The 16,492-nt window shown below is 40.3% G+C and overlaps 1 protein-coding gene across 4 annotated transcripts in view; it reads right to left on the bottom strand.

The window, feature by feature from the left end:
• CNOT4 (CCR4-NOT transcription complex subunit 4) overlaps positions 1-16,492 on the bottom strand; it is a 67,105-nt gene that overhangs the window by 26,452 nt on the left and 24,161 nt on the right. For all 4 annotated transcript variants that reach the window (XM_056846021.1, XM_056846023.1, XM_056846022.1 and 1 more), the window contains 5 exons: positions 11,926-12,123; positions 11,068-11,154; positions 9,952-10,053; positions 9,567-9,692; positions 2,295-2,419 (listed from right to left, as the gene is read on the bottom strand). In XM_056846021.1, coding sequence (XP_056701999.1) covers positions 2,295-2,419; positions 9,567-9,692; positions 9,952-10,053; positions 11,068-11,154; positions 11,926-12,123 — 638 coding nt within the window. The remainder of the gene's footprint in view (positions 1-2,294; positions 2,420-9,566; positions 9,693-9,951; positions 10,054-11,067; positions 11,155-11,925; positions 12,124-16,492) is intronic.

Below are 16,492 nucleotides of genomic sequence, written 5' to 3'. Positions count from 1 at the left end.
TCTACATGCAGTTCCAGGGATTCCCCATTTTGGGGAGTATTTTGGGCTGCAGCAGGGAAGAGGAGGCAAGGAGGTTGTGCTCCACTGACAGAAATCCTTCTGTCAACAGAAATTTTCAGTGGGATCCACACACTCATGTACATTACCACTTCAAGACCAATCAAGCCGTTAATCTACAGAAGTTCTATTTCATGTTCAACCACGATGCTGTTTCAAATGTTCAGAACCATATGCTGTTGTCTAAATCTTTCCAGATTAATGCTGAAAATGGGTAAGCTGATTCAGTTAGTTATTTTTGTACAACCCCTGAATATTATTGTGGACTGGCACTTCCTGAAAGTGGGAGAAACTTTGCCTATGGACCAATAGAAGAGGGCCCACACAGAGGCTTTCCAGATATAACAGCAAATGTGAAAAAAATCTTGATGAAATGTTTGTTGCTAGAATTCCCCCCCCTTTTGACTAGAGAGCCATTTTATCATGCCATCTAGTTGTTACTGTTTTGCAAAACAAAGCTAGATTACATGCTTACTAATTAAGAACAGGAAATTCACTCTCATTAGATTTCACTGCTGAAAGAGTAGCAAAACTAAAATATTGAAACCGATGAGTCAAGATGAGATAAGAGTAGCAAGAATCTATCATTTGTGCAATTTTGTACAAGTTTTCAAGCAATTTAGGACCTTGCAATGAATATCAGTGGAAACTGAAAAACCTATTGAGCTAGCCCAGACAATTCAGATACAAACCAATTCAAGTAGAAGCTGAGCCAATCCTCCCTTCATTTTGCCAGTCAGATAAAACATACATATGCAGACTACTTTCAGTCTTCAAAGATCCATTTCGGACATTTTGGTTAAAATGGCCATAAAGCCCTAGATAAATTCCAGCAACTGAAATTGCTCAGCACCAAATTCCAGTTACAATTTCCTAAGTAATAATAAACTGTTTGCTTGTTCCTTCTTGCCTTATGGTAGGAATGTATCGAGTCTCAGACCACTCTATGAGAAAGTTTCTGTTTAACCTAACTGCATGTAGTTTTGGTTTGTTTCAACAGTGTTTTCCTTTTGAAGCACACAGTAACCCAATACCCAGAGCGTATGGCATCATCCTTCAAATGAAATGACCACAAAAACATAACTCAGTTGATGCCCTGGTCACTCCATATCACAATGTTCAAAGCCACATTTTCTGCAAGGATGTAAAAAAGAAAATCAATGCCCTGTGTAATTCCAGTTCTGTTAATCACTCTGCTTTGACAAATGTTTCTGCCAACGTATGTAAAATTCTTTTATTTTCAGGTGAAAGAGGGCAAAATAGTGTAAGTGTGTTGGATCTTGAAAATGAAAACCTATCTGAACATTTCCCCTAGTAAGAATTCTTCTAAAAAAATCAATTTGTGTCCTCCATTTGTTTGTTATGTCATCAAGCTCTGAAGTTTAGTTATAGATCATTCTTTCTCATTTATTCAATAAGGTTTCTGCTTGGCTATTACAAGGTGACTAAGAGACTTAGCTGGAAATGATGGCAATTCCATAACCATCTTCATTTTGCAAACATCAAAACAGTTAATATAGTCCCTAAATATTAACCACAGACCTGCAAACCAGTTAAATTTTCCACATACAGAACACTATTTAAAATTTCTATTAGGCCTCTCTAGATAACTTTACAAAACAAACAATACAAACCTCAGCCACATATTGTTAGACACATAAGCAAGTAGTAGCTTGTTTAACTCTGTACCCTGCATATTAACATATTTCAACAGGAATAACATGTGAATGATTCAACTAACATGATGAAGTCAAAACTTTTATGCAAAGGATTAACCCTGTATTTCAGATGAGACCTTCATGACATTCTCTCCTTCACAAGGCAAAGCTGAATCCATCTGTTCATACCTTAATGTAAAATTTCTATCATACTGTAGTCTCACGTTCAAATTTAAGACAGGCCTTGCAGATCTCATAATAGCACTGAGATCATTTACTGATAAATTTAATGCTAGAACCACACAGTTCAGACTATTCCTACAATGATGAGATGCAATGTTTTCACTAAGTATTCAGCGTAGTAGAAGAACCAGCCTTTCCATTAAGTAAAGACATGCACAGGTATTTGACTGAAAATGCTGCATACATCTCTATAATGATGCCAGGGAAGTAAGATGCGGTGTGTTTTAGCTTAAGCAGTAAGGCAGTGAAACAGAGTGCTAAGAGGGAGGGGAAAATGGAATTTGATGGGAAACTTTTAAAATGCTCTGGCAGAGCACCTGTACTTACGTATCATACCTCTGCAGTGAAGTAACTTTGTTCTTGTTCTTGTCAACTGTATTTGTAGACAGCTGGAGGAAGTTGGGGTTTAGCTTGTACAATTCTTGAAGCAACTTCTGTTCATATTCTTGATGCTTACCAGCCTGGGGTAAAAAAAAATTAAGGATAATGCAAACCAACAATTTAAAAAGTACTTCCACCCACTGCAAATTAGCTTCTTAGCTTCAAACAATGCAATGCCGATTTTGGAGGGCTCAGCTACATTATCAAACAGTTATTTCAAGGCAGCCCAATTCATGTCCCCCAAAGCACTACCACTATAACAATAATGCTGCTTTCTTACACAAGTATCACATCACCTTTGTTGTGACAAGAAACAGAAAATTACGTTTGCTTTAAGCTAGATAAAGCATTTTTTCATGTGAAATAAAAACTCAGTACAATCCATTGTAATGATCCCACTTCATATGTAAACTCTGAAATGCCATTACTAAAGAAAACTGCTCAGAAGGTTCAAAGTGATGAGCTGGTTATTTTGTCAGTGTACTTTTAATTCAAGATTTGACTATACCTGACAGTCTCATATAATTAGTGTCAATAGGATCACAGCACAGAGCTAACAACTCAAGAACTCCACAAACAGAAGTTACAAGTGATGACAATAACTTCACACAAAAAATGAAAGATCACAGGCAGGTATAGCCTCTAGAACTAGTCAAGAACATGGGCTGCATATGAACTAAAGGAAAACTCCCAACCAGAGAAGCAGTATTTGCAGTACAATATATATATTAAACCTGCTCTTTCAAAAAAATTTCAAGGAATGCAAGAAAATATCAACCATCAGTCCACCATAGCTATTCAATTGCCAATCTGCCATGTGTAAGTAGCTGAAATACAATCTCGAGAGGTGACAGATAAACTGTCTAAACCAAAATGTAGTGCATACTCAGACATTTGCTACTGAGCAGGATGTGTTGTAGTAGTACAAACACACAATTGTGACCAGTTCATGAAGAACCAACTCTAATTGGTTCTTGTAGGTTATCCGGACTGTGTAACCGTGGTCTTGGAATTTTCTTTCCTGACGTTTCGCCAGCAACTGTGGCAGGCATCTTCAGAGTAGTAACACTGAAGGACAGTGTCTCTCAGTGTCAAGGGTGTAGGAAGAGTAATATATAGTCAGAAAGGGGTTGGGTTTGAGCTGAGTATTGTCCTGCAAAAGTATGTGCTAATCATTGTCCTGTAAGTATCAAGATAATGTGCTAATGAGGGTATGGTATGTTAATATGGAACCATTGTATCCTGAAGTGATCTGTTAATGTGTGTAATCCAAAGCTAATCTGCATGGCTATTGTTGAATGTTGTCTTTGTTAGTCTGGAGGTTTTCAGAACAGGAAGCCAAGCCTTATTCATTCTTAAACTCTCCTCTTTTCTGTTAAAGTTGTGCTGATGTTTATGAATTTCAATGGCTTCTCTGTGCAATCTGACAAAATAGTTGGTAGAATTGTCCAGTCTTTCAGTGTCTTGGAATAAGACCCTGTGTCCTGTTTGTGTCAGTCCATGTTCAGCCACTGCTGATTTCTCAGGTTGGCCAAGTCTGCAGTATCTTTCATGTTCTTTTATCCTTGTTTGTATGCTGCGTTTTGTGGTCCCGATGTAAACTTCTCCACAGCTGCAAGGTATACGATATACTCCTGCAGAGGTGAGGGGGTCTCTTTTGTCTTTTGCTGATCGTAGCATTTGTTGTATTTTCTTGGTGGGTTTAAACACTGTTTGTAGGTTATGTTTTTTCAAAAGTTTCTCCATCCTATCAGTGACTCCTTTAATAAATGGCAAGAATACCTTTCCTATGGGAGACTGTTTTTCCTGAGTTTTCTGATTTTTGTTTGGTTTAATGGCCCTTCTGATTTCATTCTTGGAGTAGCCGTTTGCTAGCAGTGCGTGATTTAGATGATTAGTTTCTTCCTTGAGAAACTGTGGTTCACAGATCCGTCTTGCACGGTCCATTAATGTTTTGATTATTCCTCTTTTCTGTCGGGGGTGGTGGTTGGAGTTTTTGTGTAAGTAGCGATCTGTGTGAGTTGGTTTCTGGTAGACCTTGTGACCTAACTGAAAGTTTGTTTTACGGATGACAAGGGTATCAAGAAATGGGAGTTTACCCCCAATTTCCTTTTCCATGGTAAACTGAATGTTTGGATGGATATCAGGAAAGAAAATTCCAAGACCACGGTTACACAGCCCGGATAACCTACAAGAACCAATGAACTCTGACCGTGAAAGCCTTCAACAATAACCAACTCTAAGTCTATACGCCATAAGGCTGAAACGCTTCATGGCAGGACACTTGTCATGCATAGTTCTCCCTTGGTCAGAACTATGGGGAGATGAAGGAATCTAAAGATTAAAGTGGCTATATGAACCATGATTTAAGGTGCTGATGACCAAGATCAAGGTAATTCATACTATGTATGGGTGTGAAAACAAGACAATGAAAAAAGGGGACAAGAAGAAAGTTGATTCATGTGAAATGTTGAGGAGAGTTTTGCCAATACCGTGGACCGCCAAAAAGACAAATCAGTGGGTTCTAGATCAGGGGTGCCAAACTCATTTGTGACAAAGGCCAGATATGACATAAATGTCACTTCATCGGGCTGGGCCATGTGTACCATCAAATTTAATGCCAGGTACCAGAGATACAAAGTTTATAGAAAACACAGTCAAACCAATTAATTATATTATTTTTTATCTTTATTTTTATTTATTTTTTCAAATTTATAGCCCGCCCTCATCCCCAGCAAGCCAGGCTCAGGATGGATAACAACCATTAAAACACATAAAGTCATCAAACATCATTAAAACATCAACAACCTCAATAAACATCAATAAAACATAATACACCCAAATAACAGGTAGCCTTAAATTTATCCAGGTGCCATGGTGTAACAAGATATCAGCAGGTTGCCCCCCACAGATGTCAAGAGTGAGGGGGAGGGATGAGGAGGCCTGTAAAGATGGATCCTCTCAATGGCTGTCCTCAGTTATAGGCCTGGTAGAATAGCTCCGTTTTACAGGGCATGCAAAACTCCTTAAGATCCCGCAGGGCCCTCATGTCACCAGGAAGGCCAAAAAAGCCCTGGCCCTTGTTGAGTACAGTAGCACATTCTTCGGGCCGGGGACCACCAGCAAATGACTATTAGTAGAGCTTAAAGCTCTTTGGGAGGCATACCAGGAGAGGAGGTCCCGCAGGTATGATGGTCCCAGACCGTGTAAGGCTTTAAAGGTCAATACCAGCTCCTTGAACCTGATGCGATGCTCCAGCTGGAGTCAGTGCAGTTGTTTTAGCAGTGGTGTTGTATGATCCCATGGCGAAGACCCCATAAGGAGCCTCATTTTGCACCAGCTGGAGCCTTCAGGTCAGTCTCAGGGGCAGCCCTATGTAGAGCCATCGCATGGATCACTGTGGTTAGGTCAGGCAGGAGAGGTAAGGCACCAGCTGCTGGGTATTTTACTTAAAATACAAACATGCTTAACACAATAACACTCTTACAGTATTTTCTTTTATTTAAGTCTTTGGGCCTTGAAACCTTGGGACTGGGGGGGGGGTGGCTGCCTCAGCAGGCTCGCCAGCCCAGATCAGGAGTGGGGGTGGGGGTGGCTACCTCACAGGCCGGATAAGAGCTCTCAAGGGGCTGGCTCCAGTTCCTTATGTTTGACACCTCTGTTCTAGATCAAATCAAGCCTGAACTCTCCCTAGAAGCTAAAATGACTAAACTGAGGCTACTGTATTATCAGAAGGCAAGACTCGCTGGAAAAGACAATGCTAGGAATAGCTGAAGGCATCAGGAAAAGAGGAAGACCCAATACAAGATGGATTGACTCAAACGAAGCCATGGCCCTCAGTTTGCAAGACCTGAGCAAGGTTGTTAATGATATGACATTTTGGAGGTCATTCACTCATAGGGCCGCCGTAAGACAGCAGAAAATTGATGGCACTTACATACACACAAACTATGATTGACCCAGCCAATAAAGAACCATTAGAACACAGCCAGTTTTGTTAGCTGCTATTTTGTTAAGTATGTGAGTAATTCAAGACAGTGGCAGGAATGCATACATAAGGAATCCTGCTCTGATGAATGTATTCTTCAGAGAGCTCTTGCTCTGTGCCTGTTCTGGAACAAAACTTTTCACATGGTCATCACTTCAAGAGTGTATTAAAAAGATCTGTGAGCGGAATTCCCATGTTTCAAAGATGGAGCAACATATTTCAATAGAACTCATACATGCCAAGTGTTTTCTGGTCCTACGTAAGACACCTACATATTGACCATTTGTACTGGTGTCATGGACTGCAACTGCAGCAATGCAAGCATCTAGATCAGGGGTAGGGAACGTCAGGACCAGGGGCCGTATAAGGCCCGCGAAATCATTTGGTCTGGCCCTTCGTGGGTCCTGGCAGATCTCTAGCTCAGAAGGATCTAAGACTGGTGATCCACCCCCTCCCATGGACAGCAATAGCCTCTATTCACGGCAGATGTGAGTTTGTTTTGCTGAGAAAAGGAACCTTCTTTCTCCCTTGCAGAAGAGTAATTAGCTATGGAGCTGCTAGGACCGCCCAAGAAACTGTGTTAACCCTTTCCCACCCGGGCCGTGGAGAAACATGGCAGACACTTGGAGCCGTCTCCGGTCGTGCCTCTTGGCTAAATGTTTGACCGAATATATCAGGCTAATTTTTAAATTGATAATTTGGTACGGCCCCCGAATGATGTTATAAATATCCAAAAGGCCCTTGGCAGAAAAAAGGTTTCCCACCTAGATAATAGCCCCAGAGAGTCATTGACTGAGTATACAGGTTTCTGGAAGTTGTACCCCATGCATGTCCAAACAGTATTTGGTCGCAACTTCCTTGACTGCAATCTATATACTTTGGTCTATCCCCACAGGATTATGACAACTTGTAATGGAAAGGTGGCTTGCATGGGCTGACTGCTGCTGAGGGGTCCACAGGAAGGTCACTGATTCTTTAAATATGGAAAGTAGGAACTTGGCCTTGAGTTTTTAATACTTCTAAAGGATGAGTAAGATTGAGGCTTCATCTACAGGTGTGAAGAGGTGGATGGAAGGCCCTTACTGCTATATATATCATCACAATTCACAGGATAACTCTTAGGAAGTTGTAGGCATCTTTTCCAAACATTCTGGAGCATCATTAGTGGGCAAACTGAAGACTTTCCCATTTGATGGAGAAGACCTTCTCTAGTTAATGGGAAAGTTTTGATCTTACCTCTTCTCTTACTCAAGAGTGATATATCACAACCATGTTTTAGTTCAGTTAAATTGTGCTTTCCATCCCATTTTCCAGATAACTTCTATTCCAGGGTATGTTCCAAATTCTAGGCTTGGAGATGGAAGAACAGACTGGGCAAATAGAGTGAACCAGTCTAGAATTTTGGGCTACTGCTATATGGATATTTAAAACCACATGAATTAAAGCTCAGATAGGATACAAACCTCAGATTAGGAGTGGTACCACTTTAAGCTAAGAGGATATATGTATGAACATAAGAACATAAGAAAGGCCCTGCTGGATCAGACCAAGGCCCATCAAGTCCAGCAGTCTGTTCACACAGTGGCCAACCAGGTGCCTCTAGGAAGCCCCCAAACAAGATGAGTGCAGCAGCACCATCCTGCCTGTGTTCCACCGCACCCAAAATAATAGGCATGCTCCTCTGATACTAGAGAGAATAGGTAGGCAGCATGACTAGTATCCATTCTAACTAATAGCCATGAATACCCCTCTCCTCCATGAATATGTATGGTTAATGATCCCCTCTCCTCTATGAATATGTATGGTTAGTGATCCAAGTCACAGAAGCCATAAAAGGCAAAAAGGGTTACTTCAAAAGTGGAAAGTTTACCTGAATTAGGTGAATGGGAGGGGGAGAGAGAGAAAGAGAGAAAGATGGGCAGAACTTTTCATGTTTTTAGTAAAACAATAACCATGTCAGGAATCAAGCCAGGGAGACAGTTGGGCTGTTGGATGACAAAGGAGTGAAATGATGGCTTAAGGGAGATGGGAGAGAAACTTTCTGAATTATTTGTGTCTGTTTTCACTGCAAAACAGGTGAGGCACATACCCACCCTAGGGCCACTGTTTTCAGGAAGGGTGTCTGAACAACTGATTCAAAATGAGGTGGTGAGAGATGAAGCTCTAGGAGGCACATTAAAAATAAGTAAATCTCTGGGTCTGGATAGCATATACCCAAGGGTTATTAGCAATCTCCAATGAGAAGTTGTTGATCTTCTAACCAGCATGTCAAACATCACTAACATCTGCCTCTGCAGAAGAGTACTGTAAATTATTAAATGTTATACTGATTTACTGAAAGAACTCCAGAGGGGATCCAGGACAGTCCAGTTAACCTAACATCTGTACCAGGTAAATCAGCAGAAACTGTTATTAAGGACAGAATGATAAAGCACGTAGAGAAAGAAAGTCTGCCAAGAGAAAATCAGCACGGCTTCTACAAAGGGAAGTTGTCTCACCAACCTTATGGTTGTGGATAAGAGTGATCTGGCAGACATTGTATACTTGAACTTCCAAAAGTCTTGACCTCAAAGGTACCTCAAAGACTTCTGAGTAAACTTAAGTCATGGGACAAGAGAACAGTTACTCTTATGGATTAAAAAATGGTTCAATGACAGGAAGCAGAGAAGGAATAAACTGAGTTCTAACAATGAAGGGAAATGAGCAGCAGAGTACCATAAGGTTCCAAACTGGGATTGGTGCTATTTCGTTTGTTCAAAAATTATCAGGACTTGTGGGTGGACTGTGTACTGGCCAGTTTTGTAGAAGACAACAAAGTATTCAGGGCGGAACTCAGGGGCAGTCAATGAAGTTGATGGACAAAAAGAAATACTTTACTAAACAAGTAATTAATTGAAGAATTTACTGCCAGTTGACTTAGTGATGGCCACTAGCAGATAGCTTTAAAAGTGGATAAGATAGATTCAGGTCTTTTTTCATGTGTTTTCTCACACTACACATGAAGCCAGCTGGGTCACCTTGGGCTAGTCACAGCTCTCTCAGAGCTCTCTCAGCCCCACCTACCTCACAGGGTGTCTGTTGTGGGGAGGGGAAGGGAAGGTGATTGTAAACCGGTTTGATTCTTCCTTAAGTGGTAGAGAAAGTTGACATATAAAAAACCAACTTTTCTTCTTCCTCACTGCATAATTTACCAAACGTTTGGGGGGGAAATTAAAACTGTAGTATTACCAAACACTTACCTGCATCTCCTCTTTTGTGAAACTAGCTGCTTCATCTCCTAGTTCATGTAGATACATACAATCTGGCTTTGGACACTGCATATTCTTCAGAAAGTAACTGCAGTATTTTGTGGTACCTAAAGATGCCTGGTTAAAAAAAACCCAAAAGCATCAGTAACTATAAAGGATAGCAAATTACACCTTACAGAAAAAATCTACTTTCATACCTGTCTTAAATTTCATCTCTGAGATCATAGGGCTCAGTTATATACTCTTTCCACTTATCAAAAGTTATGTGCAATCTATACATGTTACAGTATGGAATGCAGATATTCATGAATTGTAATAAAAACACTGGTCTTATATTCCTGTAAATGTTTGCAAAATATACATAAAGCAATACTACCTTAAGTGTTCTTCCATCTACCACCACATTATTGACACATTGTATGGCTCTGAGTGCATCTTCTGACCGGATGTAGGTTACATATGCACTTGCACTTGGACCCTAGAATTTAAAAAAGAAAACCTTACTTTAGATACAAGACAGTCAGTTGTATACTTATTTGGATTTCACAAAATTCTAAGTCACGCTACAGGTGACTTAATAATTAATTTCTATTATTTAAATCACTTTTATCTTGCCTTTGAACAGATTCCCTCCTTCCGAAGGCACACAAACATGAAAAACAATAGTAGAACCCAGATCTACTGATAAAGGATTCCTAGCAAAATGTGTGTTGAGATACTTGCAAAAACCCCAAAGATGAGGGAAGGAGAAAAATGAGGAGAATAGCAAGGAGAATCAAATGGGAAGGAGCTAAAAAGGTGGCAAAAAGGCAGCTCCTGTCATCAACTGTTGCCCATGAGCAGGAAGATTATTTAGTGAAAACGTACTCATCAGCAAACAGAAGAAGGAGATTGGTCATGGTTGGGAAGTAGCAGACACAAGGTAGAGGAAAGGTGAGTCTAGAAGGAGATTTCTGTGGAACTCTAGTCACAGAATAAGACATGAGTACAAAAGGAAGAGGAAGAAACAATGGATAAGAGGGGAGGGGTTGTGGCTCAGTGGTAGAGCATCTGCTTGGCATGCAGAAGGTCCCAGGTTCAATCCCCGGCATCTCCAGTTAAAGGGACTAGGCAAGTAGGTGATGTGAAAGACCTCCGCCTGAGACCCTGGAGAGCCGCTGCTGGTCTGAGTAGACAATAATGACTTTGATGGACCAAGGGTCTGGTTCAGTATGAGGCAGCTTCATGTGTACAAATAACCAGTCCTCTGGTTGAGGCCACAGGGGATTATAGTTTACAAAAACTAGAATGTGTTACTTGATTTTCTTAAATTGAACGTGCTCCAGTTGCATTCATAGAGCATAGACTATTAACCCATAACAGTGAAACAAAATCTTGTCATGGCATTAACTGGAACTCTTTTGTGCAAGTATGTTTAACACTTAGTTGCCTACTCTCCAATGTAAACTACACTCATCTCTTGCTTAGGATGTGGACAGTGTCACTATCTCACCTGTGAGCCTGCATACGATGTGCTGTTGTTGATGACAACTTTGTGTATTTTACCAAATTTCCCAAAATATTCTGGCCTTTTCAAAACCTGGATGGTAAAAAATTAACACAACATTAACAAGCTGCTTGGATGAAACTCGCATCACTATGTAAAATCTACTTAATAAAAACTATTTACTGGTTTTGAATGACAGTTAACTGAAGCTAATGAACAAACATTTCTGAGTGCTCCTATAGAGACAGCTAGATCCTGTCCTGGTAAATGTAAGCAGAAAATAGCTTGAATCCGATGATAAAATTTCTGTTAAGTTTTGTAGATACCCGCCCCTCTCATGCTGATTCTGGAGTTCCCGTCCCTCAGCAGGAAGTGAAGAAGTCCTGTTGTGGTGACAGAAGTGCTTTCCATCAGCAGAGATTTACTGTGATTTACTTCTCTATCTGTATCCCAAGTTCAGTCAGCAAGGGCAGCAGCTGGGTACGTACTCCAACACTACTCCTTACCAACATTACCTACATTTAAAGACAGATACAGTACTTCTTCCTTCTAAAGTCTGGCAATAAGGGCCTGCAGCAGCATTTATACGCACAAGTAGTTCCACAGCCACTTGCTTCATAAGCAACATGTGACTATCCACACAAATGCAGTACATGAACAAGATGCTTCAAAGAAATCAATTTGATGAAGCGCTGGTAGAAATGCACAAGTAAAGCAAAGCATAAGCAAATGCAAATGCTCAATGACTGGAACCAGAAGAACCAATCTCCATATGATTTTATTTAGCAACTGTGAAAATTATAGCAATGTTCAAATTCAGGTAAGACCACATTTGTAAAGAGGAAGATTCCAATAGCTGCTTACCTCTGGATCTGCTAGACGCTGGGACAACCCTACTACAAAGACAAGATTCTTCTGTACAACCCGTACACTGGCCAGGTGTTTACGATTCTCTGATATCTTCTGTTTCCTCTCATTCTGTTTCTGTTTCTTTTCATTTTTTATCCTTTGCAGCTCTTCTTGAGAGAGTGGTTTGTACACTGCTGGGTCTTCTGGATATGGCTACATTTTTTGAAAAAAATTAAACCTGATAAATTTCTAAGCAGCAGAGACAATATTACATCAACAATGATTTTATTTTGTTGGTCCAGGAAAACCATTTTCTAAACCCAGGAAAAATTAAAATCCTAGTTTAGTACCTTTAATTACTGTTTATTCAATAACTGCCTAAAACCAAAATCATGTATGCCTATGTAAATTATTTTTCACTATTCAGTATCAATTACTTTTCCTTATTTTTATTTTATTTATTTTATTAAGATTTTCATCCTGCCCTTTCTCAACCAAGGTCGGGCTCAGAGCGGTTCACATCAACAATAACAATAATCAATTTAAAATACATTTCAACAATATATAATAGGCTAAATTAAAAACTTGTATAAAATCCAGTTAAACAGAATAAGATAGAAGAATCTAGATGGTGCCAATAATGTTCGTGGTGGTGGTGGCTAGCCGGGTGAGAAGGGGGAAAAGCAGGACCAGGATGGAAAAGGATAGAACAGGAGGCCAACTATGATGAAATCATCACTGCCTTCAACCATAGGCCTGGCAGAACACAAGGAATCCATATTTTTACAATTATTATCTTGACCCTAGACTTTAGAATTCTACTCTACCATCCGGGTTTTGAAAAGGTCAGAATAACTGGATTTATGTAGGCCTATTTGTCTGGAACGCTGGTCAGGAAACCAGTGGTAGATAATAACTAAGCAGAGTACAGCAGAGGTGCAGTGTGCCTGGAGACACAATCTTACCATGTGACCACTGCACAGGCCATATTTCCAGCCTTCAGCCAAGGGTATACATACCTCAAAGGAACTCTCTCCACAATTACCTTGCTTTTTAAAAAAAAAATTAGACAATATGAAGCTTGTGACGCACCTCAGTATGAAGCTACATTCTCTCACCTGTACAGCAATCTCATCCCGTTTTCTAGCACTCATTACTATTTCCCTCGGTGAACTATTTGCATATATATAGAAACCCTGCCCATTTTAGCTAATGTTTTTACTGAATGATGTGATGCCACTGACAAATGATGCACACAGACATTTTCAAAGGATTTTAAAAAGAGCATCAAGTCCCTATACTTTTGGAGGGCCCCTTTAGGGGGACCCCTAAGTTCATGCCAGCAAGAGCAGTTGGACCTCACTGTCACCCTTTGCTATGTCTAACACTTTCCTGCAGCTATGAGGTTCAAAGGAAGATAAGTAACAATAGGCAGCTGCCATTACTCAACTGTCCACTGTGGAAGCTTCAGAACATTTTCACAGAGTCCAAAGGATCTGTAGATCTTAAAAAACACCGTCCTAAGCTATAAACCTCTTTCTGAAGTTGGTACCTAAAATGAGAAGTATGAGGGTAGAGACACAATAAAACACTAACAGAAGCTTGTCAGGCAAAGATGGCATGCTGAAATCATATCAATGCAGCCGTCTTAAATCCGAAACAAGCTGAAAAGAACTGTGAGCTTCCCCAAAAGGGCTTTTTACAGCATTCCTTTATTTATTAGCACTATAGAACTGCACAGAAGGCTCATTTGGTAATGTTACAGTAAACGTTTAGTTGCTTCCACTGTAATTACAGAAGCTTCATGTCATGATCAGCAGAAAACATAACTACAGGGCTTCTGGAATTCTTGAGCTTGCACATTACCTTCTCCTCCCTCATACAGCAAGATTATTATTTCCACGTTTGCAGTAAACCAAAGTTTGCCACTGCTCTTGCCTTGCAAACCAGGGTCCTAAACTGGCAGTAAACCACTTTGGAACCCTGATCTGCAGGACAAGCACAAAATCGTACTTTGCTAGTTTGGCTGTAGTGACAAACTATGGTCTGCAACAAAGTTGGAAATAATTATGTCACCATTCAAGGGGGAGGAGGACAGCGTGTGCAAGCCTGAGGGATCCGCCAAGTTCATTCCTATAGGGGCAAATCATAGTTTGTTGTTAGAGCAAACACTCCCAATGCTGAACAAACACTTGTACTGTACTTGTACTGTATACCAAAGCAAAATGTAGGGTTTTTGTTTTTAATTCAGCACTTGTCTGGATGCCTGTGACAGGTTATAATGGCTTCAGACATCCCTATTGCTGAATTTCAAAAGAACTGGAAACTGTATTATTTATATGAGCTGTGAAAGACGCATAAAAAGTGGCAAAAATGAATATGACGATGCACACAACTGCCATGGCATTCTTCCATATGCATGATGTATTCTATAATGGCCCTGAAGAACCACGGCACTTTACGCAGTGATGGCTAAGCTGACAAATCAAGTTAATAAAAGACGCAGTGAAGAGTTTCAAAAGAACTGGAAACTATTATTTATATAAATAACATAGAAAACATTGGAAACTGCAGTACATCAATTGAAATGAACATAGTTTGGGCATGAACTATTTGAGTAGCAAGGAAAAGCAGTATAGAAATGTAGTAAATAATTGTGTCTTGGCCTTTCCCATGCTAGTTGTCTATGCCCTGTGCATGTGTGTCTGCGTGTGCTTCTGCCAATAGCAGTTTGCCTCTCCCTTTGAAACCATATCAAGTGCCCGTTCTGGTATGAGGGTAGTTCTGTATGCTATTGCCTCTATAGCACTGTCCACGCTGTCCCTCTGTATTCCAGTCTCTGTGTGTAACTTATTTGCCTTTGTAGCTTTTGCACTACTGATCGACATGGGCAGACAGGCTGCTTCTATAGCACTTGTTCTGTCTTTAGTCATTACAGTGCCATGGTTCTTTTCTTTTTTAAATAATTTTTTTCTCAAAAACAAACACGTAAGCAAATAGACATTTCTCAAAAGTTTTTCCATACTATCAGTGACTCCTTTAATTAATGGCAAGAATACCTTTCCTATGGGAGACTGTTTTTCCTGAGTTTTGTGATTTTTGTTTGGTTTAATGGCCCTTCTGATTTCATTTCTGGAATAGCTGTTTGCTAGCAGTGCGTGATTTAGATGATTAATTACTTCCTTGAGAAACTGTGGTTCACAGATCCGTCTTGCACGGTCCATTAATGTTTTGATTATTCTCTTTTCTGTCGGGGGTGGTGGTTGGAGTTTTTGTGTAAGTAGTGATCTGTGTGAGTTGGTTTCCGGTAGACCTTGTGACCTAACTGAAAGTTTGTTTTACGGATGACAAGGGTATCAAGAAATGGGAGTTTTGAAAAAACATAACGTACAAACAGTGTTTAAACCCACCAAGAAAATACAACAGATGCTACCATCAGCAAAAGACAAAAGAGACCCCCCTCACCTCTGCAGGAGTATATCGTATACCTTGCAGTTGTGGACAAGTTTACACTGGGACCACACAACGCAGCATACAAACAAGGATAAAAGAACATGAAAGATACTGCAGACTTGGCCAACCTGAGAAATCAGCAGTGGCTGAACATGGACTGACCCAAACAGGACACAGGGTCTTATTCCAAGACACTGAAATACTGGACAATTCTACCAACTATTTTGTCAGATTGCACAGAGAAGCCATTGAAATTCATAAACATCAGCACAACTTTAACAGAAGAGAGTTTAAGAATGAAAAAGGCTTGGCTTCCTGTCCTGAAAACCTCCAGACTAACAAAGACTACTGTCCACAATAGCCATGTGGATTAGTTTTGGATTCCACATGTTAACGCATCATTTCAGGATACAATGGTTCCACTTTAACATACCACACCCTCATTAGCCTATTATCTTGATACTTACAGGACAATGATTAGCACATTATCTTTAATACTTTGCAGGACAATGACTCAGCTCAAACCTAACCCCGTTCTGACTATATATTACTCTTCCTACACACTTGACACTGAGAGACACTGTCCTTCAGTGTTACTCCTCTGAAGATATCTGCCACAGCTGCTGGAAAACATCAGGAAAGAAAATACCAAGACCACGGTTACACAGCCCAGATAACCTACAAGAACCAATAACATTGGAGGTGGGCACTAAAAGGATAGGGCACACTGGACCCCATCATTCTTGATGAATACATGAAATACAGGATTGCTAAAAAGTTGGTTGTGTATACATTTTCTGAGGATTGAGTCCCATAATGCCCTCTATGTGGGGCTGCCCTTAAAGTTAGCTATGAAACTTCAGTTGGTACAAAACGCTGTCGTTTGTTTATTAACTGGTGTAAATTGTTTTACTCACTTCGTCTATTCTGAAAGGTCTACATTCCTGTTTGTTTTCAGACTCAATTGAAGGTCCTGGGTTTGATCTATAAAGCCGTTCACAACCTGGTACTCTATTCCTGAAAAAGCACCTCTCCCAGTACTTGCCCATGTATACCTCATGTTTCTCCCACCGCACTCACCCAGCAGCCCCATTTAGAGAAATGCATACGGCACTGGCCTGTTCCAGAG

Source organism: Euleptes europaea, chromosome 3 (genome assembly GCF_029931775.1).
Source record: "Euleptes europaea isolate rEulEur1 chromosome 3, rEulEur1.hap1, whole genome shotgun sequence".
In the NCBI taxonomy this organism is placed as follows: Eukaryota; Metazoa; Chordata; class Lepidosauria; order Squamata; family Sphaerodactylidae; genus Euleptes; species Euleptes europaea.
This window is presented reverse-complemented; position numbering and strand designations above follow the sequence as displayed.